The 22,237-nt window shown below is 48.3% G+C and overlaps 1 protein-coding gene across 1 annotated transcript in view; it reads right to left on the bottom strand.

Moving 5' to 3' along the window:
• The window catches only part of LOC139230185 (scavenger receptor cysteine-rich domain-containing protein DMBT1-like), a 163,850-nt gene that overhangs the window by 133,814 nt on the left and 7,799 nt on the right, over positions 1–22,237 (bottom strand). The window contains exons 5-10 of the mRNA XM_070862026.1: positions 18,495–18,803; positions 17,819–18,130; positions 15,413–15,727; positions 13,947–14,261; positions 12,987–13,301; positions 10,258–10,572 (exon numbers count right to left, since the gene is read on the bottom strand). Of these exons, the coding sequence (XP_070718127.1) occupies positions 10,258–10,572; positions 12,987–13,301; positions 13,947–14,261; positions 15,413–15,727; positions 17,819–18,130; positions 18,495–18,803 (1,881 nt within the window). The remainder of the gene's footprint in view (positions 1–10,257; positions 10,573–12,986; positions 13,302–13,946; positions 14,262–15,412; positions 15,728–17,818; positions 18,131–18,494; positions 18,804–22,237) is intronic.

Below are 22,237 nucleotides of genomic sequence, written 5' to 3'. Positions count from 1 at the left end.
GACAAGGTGTCAAATGGCAAGTTAGATCGAAAATTGGCTCAATGGCAGGAAGCAAAGGGTAATGGTCAAGGGGTGCTTTTCTGACTGGAAGGCTATTTCCACTGAGATTCCACAGCGCTCAGTCCTCAGTCCCTTGCTTTTTGTGGTGTATATAAATGATTTAGACTTCAATGTGGGGGCATGGTTAAGAAGTTTGCAGATGATACACAAATTGGCCGTGTGGTTAATAGTGAGGAAGATTGCAGTAGGCTGCAGGAAGATATCAATGGACTGGTCGAGAGGGCAGACAAGTGACAAACGGAATTCAATTCGGAGAAGTGGCTTGGAGACAGAGCTGGGAGATTCGCAAATGGAGTGATTCGCAAGCAGAGTGAGGAGTTTTGTGAGTTCAGAAATTGGTGGAGAGGAGGAAGGTGGAAGAGACGCCTGCCTGAAAAGGAGGAGTGGAGCCACAGAACCCAAGGTCTGTAAGTTAATAGACATGAGAGCAGCCCTGCGGGACAGCAAGAGGAGCGGCCGCAGATAAAGGGAGGCCATGGAGCTCGGAGGGAGCGCCAGTGTCAGGGAGCGAGGTAAGTGACGTCAGCGCAAGGAAGGAGCTGATTGGTCAGTAGTTGGTGATTGTGTTTTTTTAAGTCTTAAGTTTATTTCTGTTAAGTTAATTAAAAAAAAGAGTTAGTTAATAGTCCAATAAATAAAGGCATAACAGGACAGCTCAGTCCAGCAGAATGCACATCCTATGCCAGTAGGTGAACATTTAGGAAAATGTGATCATAGTATCATATTGTTTAGATTAGCTATGGAAAAGGACAGGGAGCAAACTAGAGTAAAAAATATTTAACTGGAGAAAGGCAGATTTAAGTGGGATGAGAATAGATCTGACCTGGATATATTGGAATCAAAGACTGGCAACATAGTGGAACAATGGGCTGTCTTTAAAAAGACAATGGCCCTGAAATTCCTGCCTCCCCGGGTCCAGATGAAGTTCCTACGGACCTGGGAAGGCATCGAAAATGCCGGTTTCCAGTGCGCATAGCCCATGCACTGGAAACCAGCATTTCTGATTTGTCAAGTTTCTGGCTTGACAGATGGCCACATCTCGGGAGCGAGGACACTTGCAAGTGGAAATTTCCGATATTTACGCTTACAAATGTCCTCAAACATCTTGCGCCTGAAAATGCAGTCGCATAGCCTATTTTTACAGGTGCAAGTGTTTTAAACAACACAAAAACATATAAAAATAAAGTTACTAAAATATATTTTATCATTAAAATCCCTCCCCACAATGGTAATTTTATTTTAAAAAACTTTTTTAAAAATCGGGAAATTATTTTTTTTAAGATAGTAATAACTTTAATTTAAATGAATGTAGTGTAATTATTTTCTATTTTTATTAGTGTTTTGGGTGTTAGGGGCTGTGTTTTGGGTGTTTCGGGCTCTATCGCAATCATAGTAATAGGAGTTTAGGACCCTGACGAACTCCTATTACTATGACACTTTTATCTGATTGGCTGCCCAGAGACATGTGACTCCAGCTCTCGGCCTGCGCATGCCTCGATGTGCACGTGCTGCGAATCGCAGTCGAAGGAGGCCTCAGCATCGGAAAGTCGAATGTGGGCAGCAGCTTAATGTAGGTGCGTATTTTTTCTCTAAAATGCCCGCGGGAAGGCCAAAGTGGAATTTCAGGGCCAAGAGTTCGGGTACAGTCGGGGTACTTTGCCCCGAGGAGGAAAGGTAGGGCAACTAAAGTCAGAGCTCCCTGGATGACAAAAGAGATAGAGAGTAAAATGTGGCAGAATAAAAGTGCGTATGACAAATGTCAGGTCAAGAATATATTTGAGAATCAGGCTAAATATAGAATGTTCAGAGGAGAAGTGTAAAAGGAAATAAGAGGGGTAAAGAGAGGGTATGAGAATAGAATGGCAGCCAACATAAAAGGTAATCCAAAAGCCTTCTATAGGCATATAAATAGTAGACAGGTAATAAGGGGGAGGCGGGGGGAGGGGGCGCGGGCATTGCTGATTTGGAACCAAGAAGGAGAGCTACGCATGGAAGAAGAGGGTATGGCTGAGGTGCTAAATGAGTACTTGCATCTATCTGTCTTCACCAAGGAAGATGCTGCCATAGATACAGGTGCAGCGTCCAAAATCCGGAGTTCCGGAATCCGGACTCCGGGACGATTCGTGGCAGGGGCGCCTGGAATCGTAAATTTTTCCGGAATCCAGATCGGACGACCCTGCCTGACCTCGGGCCTCGCCTCACCGCTGCCCGACCTCGGGCTTCACCTTGCCACTTGCCTCGCCGCCCTTACCTCGGGGCCTCCTCGCCGGCCCGCCTGAACACCACCTCTCCAGGGCCCCGCCTGACAACATCCTTGCACCTGTATAGTAAAGGAGGAGGCAGTGGAGAGATGGGATGGGATAAGAATTGATAAAGAGGAGCTACTGGAAAGGCTGGCTGTACAAGTAGGTAAGTCACCAGGACCAGATGGGATGCATCCTCGGACGCTGAGGGAAGTGAAGGAAGAAATCGCGGAGGTACTGGCCATAATCTTCTAATCCTCCTTAGAAGCAGGGATGGTGCCAGAGGACTGAAGAATTGAAAATGTTACATCCTGGTTCAAGAAGGGGTGTAAAGATAAACCCAGCAACTTTATGCTGGTCAGTTTAAAATCAGTAGTGGGATAGCTTTTAGAAACAATAATCAGGGACAAAATTAACAGTCACTTGGACAAGTGTGGAGTAAATAAGGAAAGCCAGCACGGAGTTGTTAAAGGCAAATGGTGTTTACATAGGAACATAGAAAATAGGTGCAGGAGCAGGCCATTCAGCCCTTCTAGCCTGCACCACCATTCAATGAGTTCATGGCTGAACATGAAACTTCAGTACCCACTTCCTGCTTTCTCGCCATAACCCTTGATCCCCCGAGTAGGAAGGACTTCATCTAACTCCCTTTTGAATATATTTAGTGAATTGGCCTCAACTACTTTCTGTGGTAGAGAATTCCACAGGTTCACCACTCTCTGGGTGAAGAAGTTTCTCCTCATCTCGGTCCTAAATGGCTTACCCCTTATCCTTAGACTGTGACCCCTTGGTCTGGACTTCCCTAACATTGGGAACATTCTTCCTGCATCTAACCTGTCTAAACCCGTCAGAATTTTAAACGTTTCCATGAGGTCCCCTCTCATTCTTCTGAACTCCAGTGAATACAAGCCCAGTTGATCCAGTCTTTCTTGATAGGTCAATCCCACCATCCCGGGAATCAGTCTGGTGAATCTTCGCTGCACTCCCTCAATAGCAAGAATGTCCTTCCTCAAGTTAGGAGACCAAAACTGTACACAATACTCCAGGTGTGGCCTCACCAAGGCCCTGTACAACTGTAGCAACACCTCCCTGCCCCTGTACTCAAATCCCCTCACTATGAAGGCCAACATGCCATTTGCTTTCTTAACCGCCTGCTGTACCTGCATGCCAACCTTCAATGACTGATGTACCATGACACCCAGGTCTCGTTGCACCTTCCCTTTTCCTAATCTGTCACCATTCAGATAATAGTCTGTCTCTCTGTTTTTACCACCAAAGTGGATAATCTCACATTTATCCACATTATACTTCATCTGCCATGCATTTGCCCACTCACCTAACCTATCCAAGTCACTCTGCAGCCTAATAGCATCCTCCTTGCAGCTCACACTGCCACCCAACTTAGTGTCATCCGCAAATTTGGAGATACTGCATTTAATCCCCTCATCTAAATCATTGATGTACAATGTAAACAGCTGGGGCCCCAGCACAGAACCTTGCGGCACCCCACTAGTCACTGCCTGCCATTCTGAAAAGTACCCGTTTACTCCTACTCTTTGCTTCCTGTCTGACAACCAGTTCTCAATCCACGTCAGCACACTACCCCCAATCCCATGTGCTTTAACTTTGCACATTAATCTCTTGTGTGGGACCTTGTCGAAAGCCTTCTCAAAGTCCAAATATACCACATCAACTGGTTCTCCTTTGTCCACTTTACTGGAAACATCCTCAAAAAATTCCAGAAGATTTGTCAAGCATGATTTCCCTTTGATCGAGTTTTTTGATGAGGTAACAGAGAGGGTTGATGAGGACAATGCGGTTGATGTGGTGTACATGGATTTCCAAAAGGAGTTTGATAAAGAGTCACATAATTGACTTGCCAGCAAAGTTGAAGCCCATGGAATAAAAGGGACAGTGGCAGCCTGGATATGAAATTGGCAAAGTGACAGGAAACAGAGAGTAATGGTGAATGGTTGTTTTTCGGACTGGAGGAAGGTATACAGAGGTGTTCCCCAGGGGTCGGTACTAGGATCACTGTTTTTCTTGATATATATTAATGACTTGGATGTGGGTGTACAGGGCACAATTTCAAAATTTGCAGATGACACAAAACTTGTAAATACAGTGAACAGTGAGGAGGATAGTGATAGACTACAGGAAGACATAGACAGGCTGGTGGAATGGGCAGACACGTAGCAGATGAAATTTAACATAGAAAAGTTTGAAGTGATACATTTTGGTTGAAAGAAATGAGGAGAGGCAATATAAACTAAAGGGTACAATCCTAAAGGGGGTGCATGAACAGCGAGACCTGGGGGTATATGCGCACAAATCGTTGAAGGTGGCAGGGCAGGTTGAGATAGCAGTTAAAAAAGCTTACCGAGTCGTGGACTTCACGAATAGAGGTATAGAGTACAAAAGCTTGGAAATTATGATGAACCTGTATAAAACACTGGTTCGGCCTCAAATGGAGCATTGTGTTCAATTCTGGGCACCACACTTTAGGAAGGATGTGAAGGCCTTAGAGAGCATGCATAAAAGATGTACGAGAATGGTTCCAGGGATGAGGGACTTCAGTTATGTGAATAGACTGGAGAAGCTGGGGTAGTTCTCCTCAGAGCAGAGAAGATTGAGAGGAGATTTCATAAACGCTTTCCCGACTCTCATAATTGCACTTATCAACTCCCAACTGCCCAGCCTTCGGCCCTCCATTCATCATGACATTTCTGCAGCCACCGATCTGCTCAACCACACCCTCACCACCACCTTTGATGCCCGAATCCCTGTTAAAACAATGACTCTCTCTCACTCTGGCCTTTCCCCTCTGGCACACCCTGATCTTCGTTCCCTCAAGTCCAAGGGATGCAGACTTGAACGGATATGACGGACAACTGGTTTAGCCATTCACTGCCAGATCTTGCTGGATAAATAAAGTACTACCGGGTCCTGCTCTCGTCTGTCAAAATGGCTCGCAATTCCGGAACGATTCTGGAATGTAAAGATAAACCCCGGCTTCTTTTCTCCACTGCTAACCATCTTTTTAAACCCCTCTCCCCAGTCTCTACCCTCACCTCCAACCATAGTGTGAGGAGCTCATGGACTTCTTTGTCTCTGAGATTAAGACCACACTTTCGGCCACCTCTGCCTCTTCCCTTCCTTCCCCTAGCCCACCAGGCCAAACTTCCTCTAAGGATCCCCCCTGCACTAGCCCTGACCTCACATCTTTCTCCAGCCTCTGTCCGATCTCCCCTCATAACCTTTCCGAGCTCATCCTGTCCATGAGACCCATTTCCTGTTCCCTTAACCCTAATCCCAACAAACTGCTGACCACCCAACTTCCTTTTCTGGTTCCCATTTTAGCTGACATTGTTAACGCTTCTCTCTCTTTCCTCAGGTACTGACCCCCTTTCCCTCAAATATGCCACCATCACCCCTCTCCTCAAAAAAACAATCTTTGACGCTTCCTGTTCTTGCAAACTACCGCACCATCTCTAACCTCCCTTTGGTTCGGTATTCACTAAGGAGGACACAAACAACCTTCCGGATATAAAAGGGGTCAGAGGGTCTAGTAAGGAGGAGGAACTGAGGGAAATCCTTATTAGTCGGGAAATTGTGTTGGGGAAATTGATGGGATTGAAGGCCGATAAATCCCCAGGGCCTGATGGACTGCATCCCAGAGTACTTAAGGAGGTGGCCTTGGAAATAGCGGATGCATTGACAGTCATTTTCCAACATTCCATTGACTCTGGATCAGTTCCTATCGAGTGGAGGGTAGCCAATGTAACCCCACTTTTTAAAAAAGGAGGGAGAGAGAAAACAGGGAATTATAGATCGGTCAGCCTGACCTCAGTAGTGGGTAAAATGATGGAATCAATTATTAAGGATGTCATAGCAGCGCATTTGGAAAAAGGTGACATGATAGGTCCAAGTCAGCATGGATTTGTGAAAGGGAAATCATGCTTGACAAATCTTCTGGAATTTTTTGAGGATGTTTCCAGTAAAGTGGACAAGGGAGAACCAGTTGATGTGGTATATTTGGACTTTCAGAAGGCTTTCGACAAGGTCCCACACAAGAGATTAATGTGCAAAGTTAAAGCACATGGGATTGGGGGTAGTGTGCTGACATGGATTGAGAACTGGTTGTCAGACAGGAAGCAAAGAGTAGGAGTAAATGGGTACTTTTCAGAATGGCAGGCAGTGACTAGTGGGGTACCGCAAGGTTCTGTGCTGGGGCCCCAGCTGTTTACATTGTACATTAATGATTTAGACGAGGGGATTAAATGTAGTATCTCCAAATTTGCGGATGACACTAAGTTGGGTGGCAGTGTGAGCTGCGAGGAAGATGCTATGAGGCTGCAGAGTGACTTGGATAGGTTAGGTGAGTGGGCAAATGCATGGCAGATGAAGTATAATGTGGATAAATGTGAGGTTATCCACTTTGGTGGTAAAAACAGAGAGACAGACTATTATCTGAATGGTGACAGATTAGGAAAAGGGGAGGTGCAACGATACCTGGGTGTCATGGTACATCAGTCATTGAAGGTTGGCATGCAGGTACAGCAGGCGGTTAAGAAAGCAAACGGCATGTTGGCCTTCATAGCGAGGGGATTTGAGTACAGGGGCAGGGAGGTGTTGCTACAGTTGTACAGGGCCTTGATGAGGCCACACCTGGAGTATTGTGTACAGTTTTGGTCTCCTAACTTGAGGAAGGACATTCTTGCTATTGAGGGAGTGCAGCGAAGATTCACCAGACTGATTCCCGGGATGGTGGGACTGACCTATCAAGAAAGACTGGATCAACTGGGCTTGTATTCACTGGAGTTCAGAAGAATGAGAGGGGACCTCATAGAAACGTTTACAATTCTGATGGGTTTAGACAGGTTAGATGCAGGAAGAATGTTCCCAATGTTAGGGAAGTCCAGACCAAGGGGTCACAGTCTAAGGATAAGGGGTAAGCCATTTAGGACCGAGATGAGGAGAAACTTCTTCACCCAGAGAGTGGTGAACCTGTGGAATTCTCTACCACAGAAAGTAGTTGAGGCCAATTCACTAAATATATTCAAAAGGGAGTTAGATGAAGTCCTTCCTACTCGGGGGATCAAGGGTTATGGCGAGAAAGCAGGAAGTGGGTACTGAAGTTTCATGTTCAGCCATGAACTCATTGAATGGCGGTGCAGGCTAGAAGGGCTGAATGGCCTGCTCCTGCACCTATTTTCTATGTTTCTATGTTCCTCTCCAAAGTCCTTGAACGTGTTGTCGCCTTCCAAATCTGTGCCCAGCTTTCTTGAAATTCCATGTTTGAATCCCTCCAATCTGGTTTCCGCATCTGTCACATTATCGAAACGGCTCTCAGCAAAGTCACAAATGACATCCTTCGTGACTGTGACAAAGGCAAACTTTCCCTCCTCATCCTTCTTGACTTGTCTGCAGCCTTTACCACGCTTGACCACTCTATCCTTCTCCAACGCCTCTCCACCGTGATCCAGCTGGATGGGACTGCACTTGCTTGGTTCCATTCTTACCTATCCAATCGTAGCCACAGAATCACCTGCAACGGCTTCTCTTCCCGCCCCCGCATCGTTACCTCTGGTGTCCCCCAAGGATCTATCCTTGGCCCCCTCCTATTTCTCATCTACACGTTGCCCCTTGGCGACATCATCCGAAAACACAGCGTCAGTTTCCACAAGTATGCTGATGACACCAATCTCGACATCAATACTACTTCTCTCAACCCCTCCAAATTCTAAATTGTCAAACTGCTTATCCGACATCCAGTTCTGAATGAGCAAAAATTTTCTCCAATTGAATATTGGGAAGTCCAGGCCATTGTTTTCGGTTTCCGCCACAAACTCTGTTCCCTAGCCACTGACTCCATCCCTCTCCCCAACTTCTGTCTGATGCTGAACCAGACTGTTCGCAACCTTGGTGTCATATTTGACCCTGAAATCAGCTTTCGACCATATATCTGCGGCATAACCAAGACGGCCTATTTCCACCAACGTAACATCGCCCATCTCTGCCCTTGCCTCAGCTCATCTATTGCTGAAACCCTCATCCATGCCTTTGTTATCTCTAGACTTGACTGTTCCAAAGCAATCCTGGCTGACCTCCCACATTCTACCCTATGTAGACTAGAGGTGATCCAAAACTCGACTGCCCATGTCCTAACTCACTCCAAATCCCGCTCAACCATTACCCCTGTGCTTGCTGACCAACATTGGCTTCCGGTTTCAAAATTCTCATCCTTATTTTCAAATCCCTCCATGGCCTCGCCCCTTCCTATCTCTGTAATCTCTTCCAACCCCACAACCCCCCCGAGATGTCTGCGCTCTTCTAATTCTGCCCTCTTGAGCATCCCTGATTATAACTGGTGGCCGTGCCTTCTGTTGCCTCGGCCCTAAGCTCTGGAACTCCCTGCCTAGGCCTCTCTGTCTCTCAACTCTCTCTCCTCCTTTAAGACACTCCTTAAAACCTTCTTCTTTGACCAAGCTGACCCTAATTTCTCCTATGTGGCTCAGTGTCAAAAATTGTTTGTCTTATAATATTCCTGTGAAGCACCTTGGGATGTATTACTAACTTAAAGGTGCTATATATATACAAGTTGTTGTTGGGGTGTTCAAATTCATGAGGTGTCTGGACAGAATAGATAGAAAGAAACAGTTCCCATTGGCAGAAGGGTCAAGAACCAGATGACACAGATTTAAGGTGATTTGGCTGAAGAACCAAAGGCAACAAAAAAAACTTTTTTACACAGCGAGTGGTTGGGGATCTGGAATGCACTGCCTGAAAGGGTGGGGGGGGCAGACTCAATCACTGCCTGAAAAGGGTGGTCGGGGGGGCAGGTTCAATCACTGCCTGAAAGGGTGATGGGGGGGCAGGCTCAATCACTGCTTGAAAGTGTGGTGGGGGCAGACTCAATCACTTCTTTCAAAAGGGAGTTGGACAATTACCTGAAAGAAAGACAATTTGCAGGGAAAGGGCAGGAGAGTGGGACTAGCTGACGTGGTCTTGCAGAGAGCCGGCATGGGCTCGACGTGCCGAATGGCCTTCCTCCGTGCTGTAACCATTCTATGATTCTATGAAGTGTGAGGTAATACATTTGGGGAGGGCGAACAAGGCAAGGGAATACCCAAAAAGGGTAGGATACTGAGAAGTGTAGAGGAACAGAGGGACCTTGGAGTGCATGTCCACAGATCCTTGAAGAAAGCAGGACAAGTAGATAAGGTGGTTAAGAAGCTATACGGAACACTTTCCTTTATTAGCCGAAGCATAGAATATAAGAGCAGAGAGGTTATGCTAGTACTGTATAAAACATTAGCTAGAACACTTCGTTCAGTTCTGGCCACCATATTACAGGAAGTATGTGATTGCACTAGAGAGGGTAGAGAGGGGTTTTGTGAGGTTGTTGCCAGAACAGGTGAATTTTAGCTTTGAGGAAAAACTGGATAGGTTGGGGTTGTTTTCTTTGGAACAGAGGAGGCTGAAGGGAGACTTAATTGAGGAGTATATAATTATGAGGGACCTAGCTGGAGTGAATATAATGCACCAGTTTCCCTGAGCAGAGAGGTTAATAGATAGATTTAAATTAATTGGTAGAAAGATTAGAGGGGAGCTGAGAACCCTTTTCACCCAAAAGGCGGTGGAGGTCTGGAACTCACCGCCTGAAAGCGTGGTAAAGGCAGAAACCCTCATCACATTTAAAAAGTACCTGGATATACACTTGGGGTGCCGTAAACTTCAAAGCTACGGACCAAGAGCTGGAAAGTGGGATTAGGGGGATAGCTCTTTTTTGACCGGCGCAGACACGATGGGCTGAATGGCATCATTTTGTGCTGTAAATTTCTATGATTCTAACCTCTTGAAGCACCAATACCCTGCGAAACCCTGGACAACAAACTTCCTTATAGTCACACTCCCCTCTGCTGATATTCATGAAATACAAAGCTCGAATTACCTGAGCAGGTAACTCCGGCATCCCGACGGTGTGTGCAATTATTCACACCCCACGGACTCACAGAGCACTGATCGAGGGCAGGTTCTGTCCCCAAACACTTCACGTCACTCATCCAGATGGTCCCAGTCCCCTCTCCAGAGGCTGCCCCGTGCAGCACTGACACTGCAGTCCCACAGTTCAACAGTCGGCAGACCACACTCGCTGCGTTTACATTCCAGCCAGCGTCGCAGACAGTCCCCCAGGAGGAGTTATGATAAACCTCAACTCTCCCGGAGCACGTGTTGGTACCGTTCACCAGCCGTACGGGCACCGGACCTGGAATAGAGACAGGAATTGAGGAATGATGTAGGACAATGTTTTTATAGACAGGACATCAAGGGAAGGAAAGAAAGGAAAGAAAGAGCTTGCATTTCTATAGCACATTTAAAGACCTCAGACGTCCCAAAGCACTTTACCGTCAATCAAGTCATTTTTGGAGTGTAGACACTGTTGTAATGTAGGAACGGAGGCAGCCAATTTGCACACAGCAAGCTCCCACAAACAGCATTGTGATAATGATCAGACAATCTGTTTTTAGTGATGTTGGATGAGCGATAAATATTGGCCAGGACACAGGGGAGAACTCCCTCCGCTCTTCTTTGAAATAGTGCCATGGGACCTATTACATCCACCCGAGGGGGGGGATGGTGAAGACGGGGCCCCGGTTTAACGTCTCATCTGAAAGGTGGCACTTCCGACAGTGCGGCACTCCCTTAGCACTGACACCGGGAGTGTCAGCCTGGAGTAAGGCTGAAGTCCTGGAGTACATACATCTACCTCTGGCCGTGTTTCGCACCCTCAGTACTGGCACCGGGAGAGTCGGCCTGGTTTATTGAGGCTCGAACACACAACCTTCTGACCCAGAGGCCAGAGTGCAGACGCTGAGACATGGCTGATACTGACCGGGAAGAATGTGAGGAATATAAATTGGTCTTGGGTGGTAGCGCAAAGCGAACACAAGCAAATAGGCTGCTCGTTGTATTCCCGCCAATTTTCCTTTCTATTGAGGCCGTGAATCAAGAACAATTTATACTCGGAATATTTTGGTTAAGGTGAGAGACTAGGAATGGTGGAGGAGCAGAGAGAGATACACAAATCACTAAAAGCCAGTGCACTGCTACAGTAACCAAAGGCTAGTGGAATGTTGGCCTTTATCTCGGGAGCTGGAATACAAAAGGGTGGACGTTATGTTACAGCTGGACAGAGCCCTGGCTAGACCCCATCCGGAGTACTGTGCTCAGTTCTGAGCACCACATCTCAGGAAGGATATATTGGGTTTGGAAGAGGTGCAGCGTGGATTCACCAGGATGATTCCGGATGTTAAATTAGAAAAGGTTGCACAGACTAGGCTTGGACTCCCTTGAGTTTAGAAGATTAAGGGTTGAGCTAATTAAGATGTTTAAGGATTTCACAGGGGAGATAGAGAAAAACTATTTCATCCAGTGGGAATCTAGAACAAGGGGGCATAACCTTTAAATTAGAGCTAATCTATTCATGAGTGAAATCATGAGCACTTTTCCACACAAAGGGTAGTGGAAATCTGGAATTCTATCTCCAATCCATGAGGCGCTGTGGACATCAGCAGCATTGTATTCCACTACAATCTGTAACCTCATGGCCTGCCATATCGCTCACCCTACCATCACCATCAAGCCAGCTCAATGAATAGTGCAGAAGCGCAGGCCAGGAGCAGCACTTGGTGCTGCTAAAAATGAGGTGCCAACCTGGTGAAGCTACATACAGGACTACATGCATGCTAAACAGTAGAAGCAGTATGCTATAGACAGAACTGAGCGATTCCACAACCAAAGGATCAGATCAAAGCTCTGCAGTCCTGCCACGTCCAGTCATGAATGTTGGGGGATAATTAAACAACTAACAGGAGGAGGAGGATCCATAAACATCCCCATCCTCAAAGATGGCAGAGCCCAGCACGTAAGCGCAAAAGACAAGGTTGAATGGTTTGCAACTATCTTCCGCTAGAAGTGCCAAGTGGATGACCATCTCGACCTCCTCCTGAGGCCCCCACCATCACAGATACCAATCCTCAGACAAATCGATTCACTCCACATGATATCAAGAAACGGCTGAGCACACTGGATACAGCAAAGGAGACAGGTCCCGAAAATAGCCGGCAGTAGTGCTGAACACTTGGGCTCCAGAACTACCTGCGCCTTTAGCCAAGCTGTTCCAGTACAGCTACAACACTGACATCTACTGAAGTCAATGGGAATTGAGAAACCTCTCCAGTGGCTGAAGCCATACCTAACACAACGGAAGATGGTTGTAGTTGTCGGAGGCCAATCATCTCAGCCCCAGGACATCGCTGCAAGAGTTCCTAAGGGCAGTGTCCTAGGCCCAACCATTTTCAGCTGCTTGACCAATGACCTTCCGTCTATCGTAAGGTCATAAGTAGGACTATTTGCTGATGCTTGTAATGTTCACTTCCATTCGCAATTGCTCAGATAATGAAGCGGTCTGCAGCCACATGATGTAAACTTCTATGGTTCTCTGATTCTAAGTAATTCTTCCTGCTGACAAGTGGACTCACTGCTGTAACAATCAGACATTGGGAACTAGCTCAAAAACAAAAAGCACTCACCCAATCGGGGGGCTTCGCTCACCCATGCAGGGAACTATGCTCACCTGAGCAGAGAACTACGCTCACCCGAGCAGGGAACTCCACTTACCTAAGCAGGTGACTCCGGCATCCTTGCTGTGTGTGCAGTTATTCACCCCCCATGAGTTGGCAGAGCACTGATCGAGGGCAGGCTCTGTCCCGTTACACCGCACATCATCCAACCAGATGTCCCCAGACCCCTCTCCATAGTAGGCGCCTGTTCGTGCTGACAGGGCCGTCCCACAGTTCAACAGTCTGCAGACCACACTGGCTGCGTTATCATCCCAGCCATCGTCACAGACATTGCCCCAGACAGAGTTATGATAAACCTCAACTCTCCCGGAGCACATGTTGGTACCGTTCACCAGCCGTACGGGCACCGGTCCTGCAATAGAGAGGAGAATATGGTTAAACTTTTCTGGGATTACCTGGACTTTCACTGGGCTCCATGCCTGGATTTTATAATAGTTGTTCAAAACTGCATAGAGTCTATTCCGCTTGTACCTCAGGTGGGGCACAGTTGGAGAACTGAATGAGACGTATCGTTATAAAACAAAGGAAAAGGTATCGCTGTCATTCACTGGGTGTAATCAGGGGCGAGGGGATAGTTACCGAGAGAGATTAGAGAAGATAAGGGGGACCCGAGAGATTACTGGGTTACCAGGGGTAAAGGCTTAGTTACAGAGAGAGACTGGAAAAGGGGCGCTGAGAGATTACTGGGTGTTAACAGGGTTATTCACAGAGAGGAACGAGAAGAGATAAGGGGATCTGAGAGATTACTGAGTATTAACAGGTATGAGATTAGTTACAAAGCGAGACTACAGAAGATAAGGTGGACCTGAGAGATTACTGGGTTAACAAGGATGAGTGAGCAGGAGTGTGTGATTTGACTGGGTGGAATATTAAAGGGAGCAGGAGAGTGGGATGGGTAGTGACCTCACTCACTCCAGTGGGGGAGTCCACTCACCCGAGCAGGATGGGGAGGGGGGGATGGAAGAGTCCACTCACCCGAGTGGGTAACTCCACTCACCTGAGCAGGTAACTCCAGCGTCCTTGCTGTGGTTGCAGTTATTCACCCCCCATGGAGTGACAGAGCACTGATCTAGGGCAGGCTCTGTCCCAAGACACTTCACACCCACCATCCAGATGTCCCCAGTCCCCTCTCCATAGTAGGCACCTGTCCGTGCTGACAGGGCTGTCCCACAGTTCAGCAGTCTGCAGACCACACTCGCTTCATTCACATCCCAGCCATCATCACAGACGGTCCCCCAGATGGATTTACGATAGACCTCAACTCTCCCAGAGCACATGTTGTTACCGTTCACCAGCCGTACGGGCACCGGACCTGCAATAGAGAGGCGAACACAGTCTCTGATTTGTCACGCTGCTTGTCCGACATCCAGTCCTGGATGAGCAGAAATTTCCTGAACAAAATATTGGGAAGACCCAAGACCGCCACAAACTCAATTCCAGAGCTACCAATTCCCTCCCTCTCCCTGACCACTGTCTGAGGCTGAACCAGACCTTTCTCGACCTTGGCATCCTATTCGACCCCGAGATGAGTCTCTGACCCCATATTCTCTGCACCACCAAGACCGGCTGCTTCATCCTGTGTAACATCGCCCGTCTCCACTCCTGCCTCAGCTCATCAGCTGCTGAAACCCTAGTCCGGGCCCTTGGGTACCTCTTGACTTGACTATTCTAACGTGCTCCCGGTTGGTCTCCCATCTTCCACCCCCCGTAAACTTCAGCTCTGCTGCCCATATCCGAACATGAAACAAATCCCGTTCACCTATCACCTCTGTGCTCGCTGACCTCCAGTCTGGCAACACTTCGATTTAAAAATTTTCAGCCTCATATTCAAATCCCTCCAAGGCTCAGGCCCCTCCATATATCTGTAACCCCCTTCAGCCCGACAACCCTCTGGGATTTCTGGGCTCCTCCAATTCTGGTCTTTTGTGCAGAATCGCTCCACTATTGTCGGCCGTGCCTTTAGCTGCCTGGCTCCTAAGCTTTGGAGCTTCCTTCCTAACCATCTTTGCCTCTCTACCTCTCCCTTCTCCTTTAAGACGCCCCTTAAAACCTACAACTTTGACCTGTCCTAATATCTCCTTATGCAGCCCGGTGTCACATTTTGTTTGATAACGCTCCTGTGAAGCGCTTTGAGATGTTTTACTATGTTACAGGTACTATATAAATGCAAGTTGTTGTTCTTCTTGTTGATCCCACTGCCCCGCTCTCTCCCCATAGCCCTGTATGAATCCCAAACTAATCCCACTGCCCCGCGTACTCCCCATAGCCCTGTATCAATCCCAAATTAATCCCACTGCCCCATTCTCTTCCTATAGCCCTGTATCAATATAAAACTAATCCCACTGCCCTGCTCTCTCCTCATAGCCTTGGGGTGCAGTGCAGGTATGGTTCAGGAATCTCTCTTATCACAGTGATACATTGTGAAAGAGCCAGTACACACAAAGAACAGGCAATTCTTCTCACCCGAGCAGCTAACTCCAGCATCCTTGCTGTGTGTGCAGTTATTCACCCCCAATGGATTAGAAGAGCACTGATCGAGGGCAGGCTCTGTCCCGTCACACTTCACATCATCCAACCAGATGGCCCCAGTCCCCTCTCCATAGTAGGCATCTCCTGTTGCTGACAGGGCCGTCCCACAGTTTAACAGTCTGCAGACCACATTCGCTGCATGTTCATCCCAGCTGTCGTCGCAGACGGTCCCCCAGACGGATTTAAGATAGACCTCAACTCTCCCGGAGCACATGTTGGTACCGTTCACCAGCCGTATGGGCACAGGACCTGCAATAGAGACGGGAACACGGTTAATCTGGTCTGGGACTATCTATAGAAACATGCAGTTGTAGGTGGAACATCTACGTGAAGCTTTAAGGGGTACCCTAGTAACTCAAGTCGCTGAAGAAATACACCAACGATGTCTCCGCAATATCCTACAAATCCCCTGGGAGGACAGACGCACCAACATTAGCATCCTCGACCAGGCCACCATCCTCAGCATTGAAGCACTGACCACACTTGATCAGCTCCGCTGGGTAGGCCACATTGTCTGCATGCCAGACACGAGACTCCCAAAGCAAGCGCTCTACTCGGAATTCCGTCATGGCAAACAAGACAAAGGTAGGCAGAGGAAACGTTAAAAGGACACCCTCAAAGCCTCCCTGATAAAGTGCAACATCCCCACTGACACCTGGGAGTCCCTGGCCAAAGACCGCCCTAAGTGGAGGAAGTGCATCCAGGAGGGCCTCATCGCCGAGAGCATGCAGAGATCAAGCGCAGGCAACGGAAAGAGCATGTGGCAAATCTGTCCCACCCTCCCTTACCCTCAATGACTATCTGTCCCACCTGTGACGGACTGTGGCTCTCATAGTGGACTGTTCAGCCACCTAAGAACTAATTTTAAGAGTGGCAATAAGTCTTCCTCGATTCCGAGGGACTGTCTATGATGATGATGAGTAACTTGGATTTTCAAAAGGCACTTAACAAGGTTCCAGACGTGAGACAGGGTGGGTAAGGTTAAGACTAATGTCGACAAAGATGATACCAGATACAGTCCCACGAGGGAGAAAGGAATGGCATCCAAAGCTAAAGCTCCCTGGATGACTAAAGATACAAGAATGCTATCAGAAGTGAGAGGTTAAATCTATCAGGAAAGTTTGAATAGGCTGGCGCTCTTTCCTCTAGAATAGAGAAGACTGAGGGGTGACCTGATAGTGGTCTTTAACATTAGGAAAGTGTTTGATAGGATGGATGTAGGGAAGATGTTTCCACTTGGGGGGAGCGGGAGACCAAAACCATAAATATAAGATAGTCACTAATAAATCCAATAGGGAATTCAGCAGAATTTTTTTTACCGAGAAAGTGGTGAGAATGTGGAACTCGCTACCATAGGGAGTGGTTGAGATAAATAGCATAGCTACATTTAAGAGGAATTTAGACAACCACATGAGGGAGAAAAGAATAGAAGGATGTGCTGATAGAGTGAGATGAAGCAGGGTGGGAGGAGGCTCGTGTGGAGCAAGGACCAGTTGGGCAGGATGGCCTGTTTCTGTGCTGTACATTATATGTCACTCTGTGTAGCTATTGAACCCATGTCAAGAACAGGAGACGAACTGAAATAATGAGAAAGAACAATGTTTATACGGCACAGCAAGTCCAGGAATGGGGCTGGAACCAGCCTCATTGTCACCCAGAGTTCACAGAGCTGTCAACTGGGTCAAGCTCCCAAAATGGGAACGCTGTCCTGGGAAAGATACAGGTGACGCCCAGCTCTACAGGGACAGGATCAGCAGTCAACAACAAAAATTCCCATTTATATGGCACTTTATGCAGTAAAACATCCCAAGGCGCTTCATAGGAGCATTATCAGACATAAATTGTCAACATGCCACATAATCAGATATTAGGACAGGTCAAAGAGGTAGGTTTTAAGGACCGTTTTAAAGGAGGAGAGAGGGGCAGAGAAGTTTAGTGAGGGAATTCCAGTGCCTAGGGCCTCGGCAGCTGAAGGCACTACCGCCAATGGTGGAAAGATGAAAATCAATGAAGCACAAGAGTCCAGAATTGGAGGAGCGCAGAGATCCCGGATGGTTGTAGGGCGACAGAAGGTTACAGAGATAGGGAGGAGCGAGAGCCATGGAGGGATTTGAACATAAGGATGGGAATTGTAGGGTAGGAGGAGGTTATAGAGACAGGGAGGGATGAAAGCTGTGGAGGAATTGGGAGACAAGGATAAGAATTTTAAAAGTGAGCCATTGCTGGACCGGAAGCCAATATAGGTCAGCCAGCACGGAGGGGTGGTGGGTGAACAGGACTTGTTGCGAGAGATGTGGAACAGCCGGTTGCGTTATTACAAGCGTAAAGTTCATAACTCACCCGAGCAGACGACACCAGCGTGCTGACCACAGGCACTGCTGTTGGCACCAAGTGGGCTTGAGAGGCATCGGTCCAAGGAGCGCTCCGTCCCATCACACCTGACAATGCTCAGCAGGACCTCCCCGCTCCCTTGGCCGCGGTAGGCCCCGGTTACCGACTCGGCCTTCCCGCAGTTCAGCTGCTTGCACACGATGTCCCCGTCGGTGAGGTCCCAGCCCTCGTCGCAGACGGTCCCCCAGGTGGACTTGTGAAAGATCTCCACTCTCCCCGAGCACACGTTGTTCCCATCTGTCAGTCTGACCGGGAAAGGACCTGTCAGGAACAACACAAGATTTGGACCTTTCTCCTACTGTGGTTTTAATCCCCACTCATTTTCCCATCCTCCTCGATGGAACAGAAGGCCATTCATCCCCTCTAAACTGCTACATAGGAACAGGAGGCCATCTAGCCCCTCGAAACTGTTACATAGGAACAGAAGGCCACTGAGTCCTTCGAGTGTATTACATAGGAATAGGAGGAGGCCCTTCATATTCGAGCCACAGGAATTGGCAATTGAGCTGAATCGGCTAACTCAGCACAGGCCGGGTATGGAGCCTGGGCCTTTCCTGCTGTGAGTGGGGGTGGGGGGGGCCAGAACATTCCACACTCTTTAGCGCTGTGCACCATTACTGCTGACCTGAGCAAGTAACTCCAGCGTCCTGACTGTGCGTACAGTTGCTGATATTCTGCTGGTCTGTCGGGCACTCATCGATGGTCGCCTCCGTCCCAACACACCCCACATTATCCAGCCAGATGGGGCCTACACCTGGGGCAAAGCTGGTGCTCACGGACACGGCAGCCCCACACTTGAGCTGCCTGCAGACAATCGAGGCGTCCAGGATGTCCCAGTTATGATCACAAACCGTGCTCCAGGTGGAATTGTTGTACACCTCGACTCTCCCTGAACACAAGTCAGGACCTCCTCGCAGTCTGGGGGGCACCGGACCTGGAAAAGGACCAAAGCAAGTCTTACATTGTGAGCTGGTGCCCTAATGTTCTGACAGCAGTCATTAACCCCGAATACTCCTCCTATAATGTGGTGTCCAAAACTCTACCCTCCCATTCCTGGGCCCGAATACCCCTCCTATAATGTGGTGTCCAGAACTCTATCCTCCCATTCCTGGGCCCGAATATTCCTCCTATAATGTGGTGCCCTGAACTCTACCCTCCCATTCCTGGGCCCGAATACTCCTCCTATAATGTGGTGTCCTGAACTTTACCATCCCATTCCTGGGCCTGAATACCCCTTCTATAAGATGGTGTCCAGATCTCTACCCTCCCATTCCTGCTCCCAGTCTATGAATCCTCACTGTCCCTTCCCTGGTGTGGGGAGTCTGGTATTGTGCTTAACTGAATTCACACACATCACATCTGCATATACACACTGCACATCTGCACACACGCACATCTGTACACACACACACACATCTGCACACATACACACATCTGCACACACACACACACACACACACAGAAATCTGCACACAGACATAGATAAATATTTGCACACACACCCACAGACACAAAGCCACATTTGCACACACAACCAGACACACACACACACAAGCACATCTGCATACACACAAGCGCATTTGTACACACACAGACATATAAGCATATCTGCACACACATGGACACACAAGCAGATTTGCACATACCCACAGCTAACATCTGCAAACAACCAGACACACAAGCACATCTGCACAGACACATTTCCACACACACCTATACAGAAACAATACCACAGTTGCACACACAACCACAGACACACAAGCACATCTGCACACTCACACGCTCACATACTTTCCAGCACAGGTCACTGGACAGCCAATTTTCCCCGCTCCCTAACCCAGGTGGTACTGAGGCCTGATTGTAGCCCCCCTACCACCCACCCCAGCTGGGATCAGCAAAACTCAGCACAAGCCGGTAATGAAGCCTGGGCCTTTCCTTCTGTGTGTGTGGGATTGGTACCACACTGGGTGAGTTCGGCCAACACCACACAAGCCGGGACTGGAGCCTGGGCCTTTCCTGCTGTGTGCATGGGATCAGTACTGTTATATATGTAAACTTGTATATACTTTGTACAGCCACCAGAGGGCTCATCCCTTGGAGTCTCAAGGGAACCCATAATCCCTTGGGAGCACAGGTACTTAAGGAGGCCTCACAGGCTGGAGAGGCACCCCAGAAACCTGCAATAAAAGACTGTCACACTTTATTTGAGCTCCAGTCAGACTCGTTATTCATACATAACAACTGGCGACGAGATACAAATGATGAACCCAACGATGCAGAGAACAGTGGGCATCCTGGAGAAATTCTCCGAGGGAGATGATTGGGAAACCTTCGGGGAGCAACTCGACCAATACTTCGTGGCCAACGAGCTGGAAGGAGAAGCGAACGCTGCGAAACGAAGGGCAATTCTCCTCACTGTCTGCGGGGCACCAACGTATGGCCTCATGAAAAACCTGCTTGCTCCAGTGAAACCCACAGAGAAATCGTACATGATTTGTGCACACTGGTCCGGGAGCACCCGAACCCGAAGGAAAGTGTTCTGATGGCGAAGTACCAGTTCTACACCTACAAAAGGTCTGAAGGCCAGGAAGTGGCGAGTTTTGTCACCGAGCTAAGATGCCTTGCAGGACATTGAAATTTGAAGGACAGTTGGAGCACATGCTCAGAGACTTTTTCGTATTTGGCATTGGCCATGAAATGATACTTCACTAACTTTTGATTGTAGAGACCCCAACCTTGAGTAAGGCCATAGCGATAGCCCAGGCATTCATTGCTACCAATGACAATACCAAGCAAATCTCTCAGCAAATGAGTGCTGCTACAAGTACTGTGAACAAAGTGATGTTGTTTTCAAATCGCAACGTACAGGGCAGGCCCCACATGCCTGCAACTGCACGTCTGCAGATGTCTCAGAGTCCACCATGAAGGGTGATGAATGCTAGGCTATTAACAGCTTGTTGATGCTGCGGGGGTGATCGTCATTTCCATTCATGCCGCTTCAAAAGGTACGTTTTCAAGGGCTGTGGAACAATGGGACACCTCCAACGTATGTGCCGGTGAGCTGCAAATCCTGCTAATCCTGCAAACCACCATGTTGCAGAGGAGGACAGATCCATGGTGGATCACGATGAACCAGAGCCTCAGACCAAGGAGGCAGAGATATATGGGGTGCACACATTCACCACATAGTATCCCCCGATAATACTGAAGGTTGAACTAAATGGACTCCAGGTGTCAATGGGGCTGGACACAGGCGCGAGCCAGTCCATTATGAGCAAAAAGACTTTCGAAAAATTGTGGTGCAGCAAGGCCTCAAGGCCAGTCTTGACTCCAATTTGCACAAAACTGAGAACTTATACAAAGGAACTGATTCTCGTAATCGGCAGTGCTACTGTAAAAGTCGCCTACGATGGAGCGGTGCTCAAGCTACCACTCTGGTACTGGGCGATGGTCCCACGCTGCTTGGCAGGAGCTGGCTGGGAAAGATACGCTGGAACTGGGATGATGTCCGAGCGCTCTCGTCCGCTGACCAGGTCTTAAACAAGTTCCCTTCGCTGTTCGAACCAGGCATTGGGAAATTCCATGGAGCAAAAGTGCAGATCCACCTAATCCCGAGGGCGCGACCCATCCATCACAAGGTGAGAGCAGTACCGTACATGATGAGAGAAAGGGTAGAGATCGAGCTAGACCGGCTGCAAAGAGAGGGCATCATTTCGCTGATCGAATTCAACAAGTGGGCCAGCCCAATTGTTCCTGTCCTCAAGGGAGACGGCACCTTCAGAATCTGTGGTGATTACAAAGTAACAATCAATCGTTTCTCCCTGCAGAGCCAATACCAACTACCAAAGGCCGATGATCTTTTTGCTATGCTGGCGGGAGGAAAGACGTTCACGAAGCTGGACTTGACCTCGGCCTACATGGAGGAATCATCGAAGGCCCTCACCTGCATCAACACGCACAAAGGTCTCTTCATTTATAACAGATGCCCATTTGGAATTCGATCAGTGGCGGCGATATTTCAGAGAAACAAGGAAAGCTTACTGAAGTCGGTCCCACGCATGGTGGTCTTCCAGGATGATATCTTGGTTACAGATCGGGACACAAGTGAGCATCTGCAGAACCTGGAGGAGGTTCTTAGCCGACTCAACCACGTGGGGCTCAGGTTAAAATGCTCGAAGTGCATTTTCCTGCAGCCTGAAGTGGAGTTCCTGGGGAGAAGAATAGCGGTGGACGGCATCAGGCCTACCGATTCGAAGATGGAGGCAATCAAGAATGCAACGAGGCCACAGAACGTGACAGAGCTGCGGTCATTTCGAGGACTCCTGAACTATTTTGGTCACTTCTTACCGGGTCTCAGCACACTGTTAG

This window comes from Pristiophorus japonicus, chromosome 19 (assembly GCF_044704955.1).
Source record: "Pristiophorus japonicus isolate sPriJap1 chromosome 19, sPriJap1.hap1, whole genome shotgun sequence".
Taxonomy (NCBI): Eukaryota; Metazoa; Chordata; class Chondrichthyes; family Pristiophoridae; genus Pristiophorus; species Pristiophorus japonicus.
The sequence above is the reverse complement of the archived record's forward strand: the minus strand, read 5'-3'. Positions and strand labels throughout refer to the sequence as shown.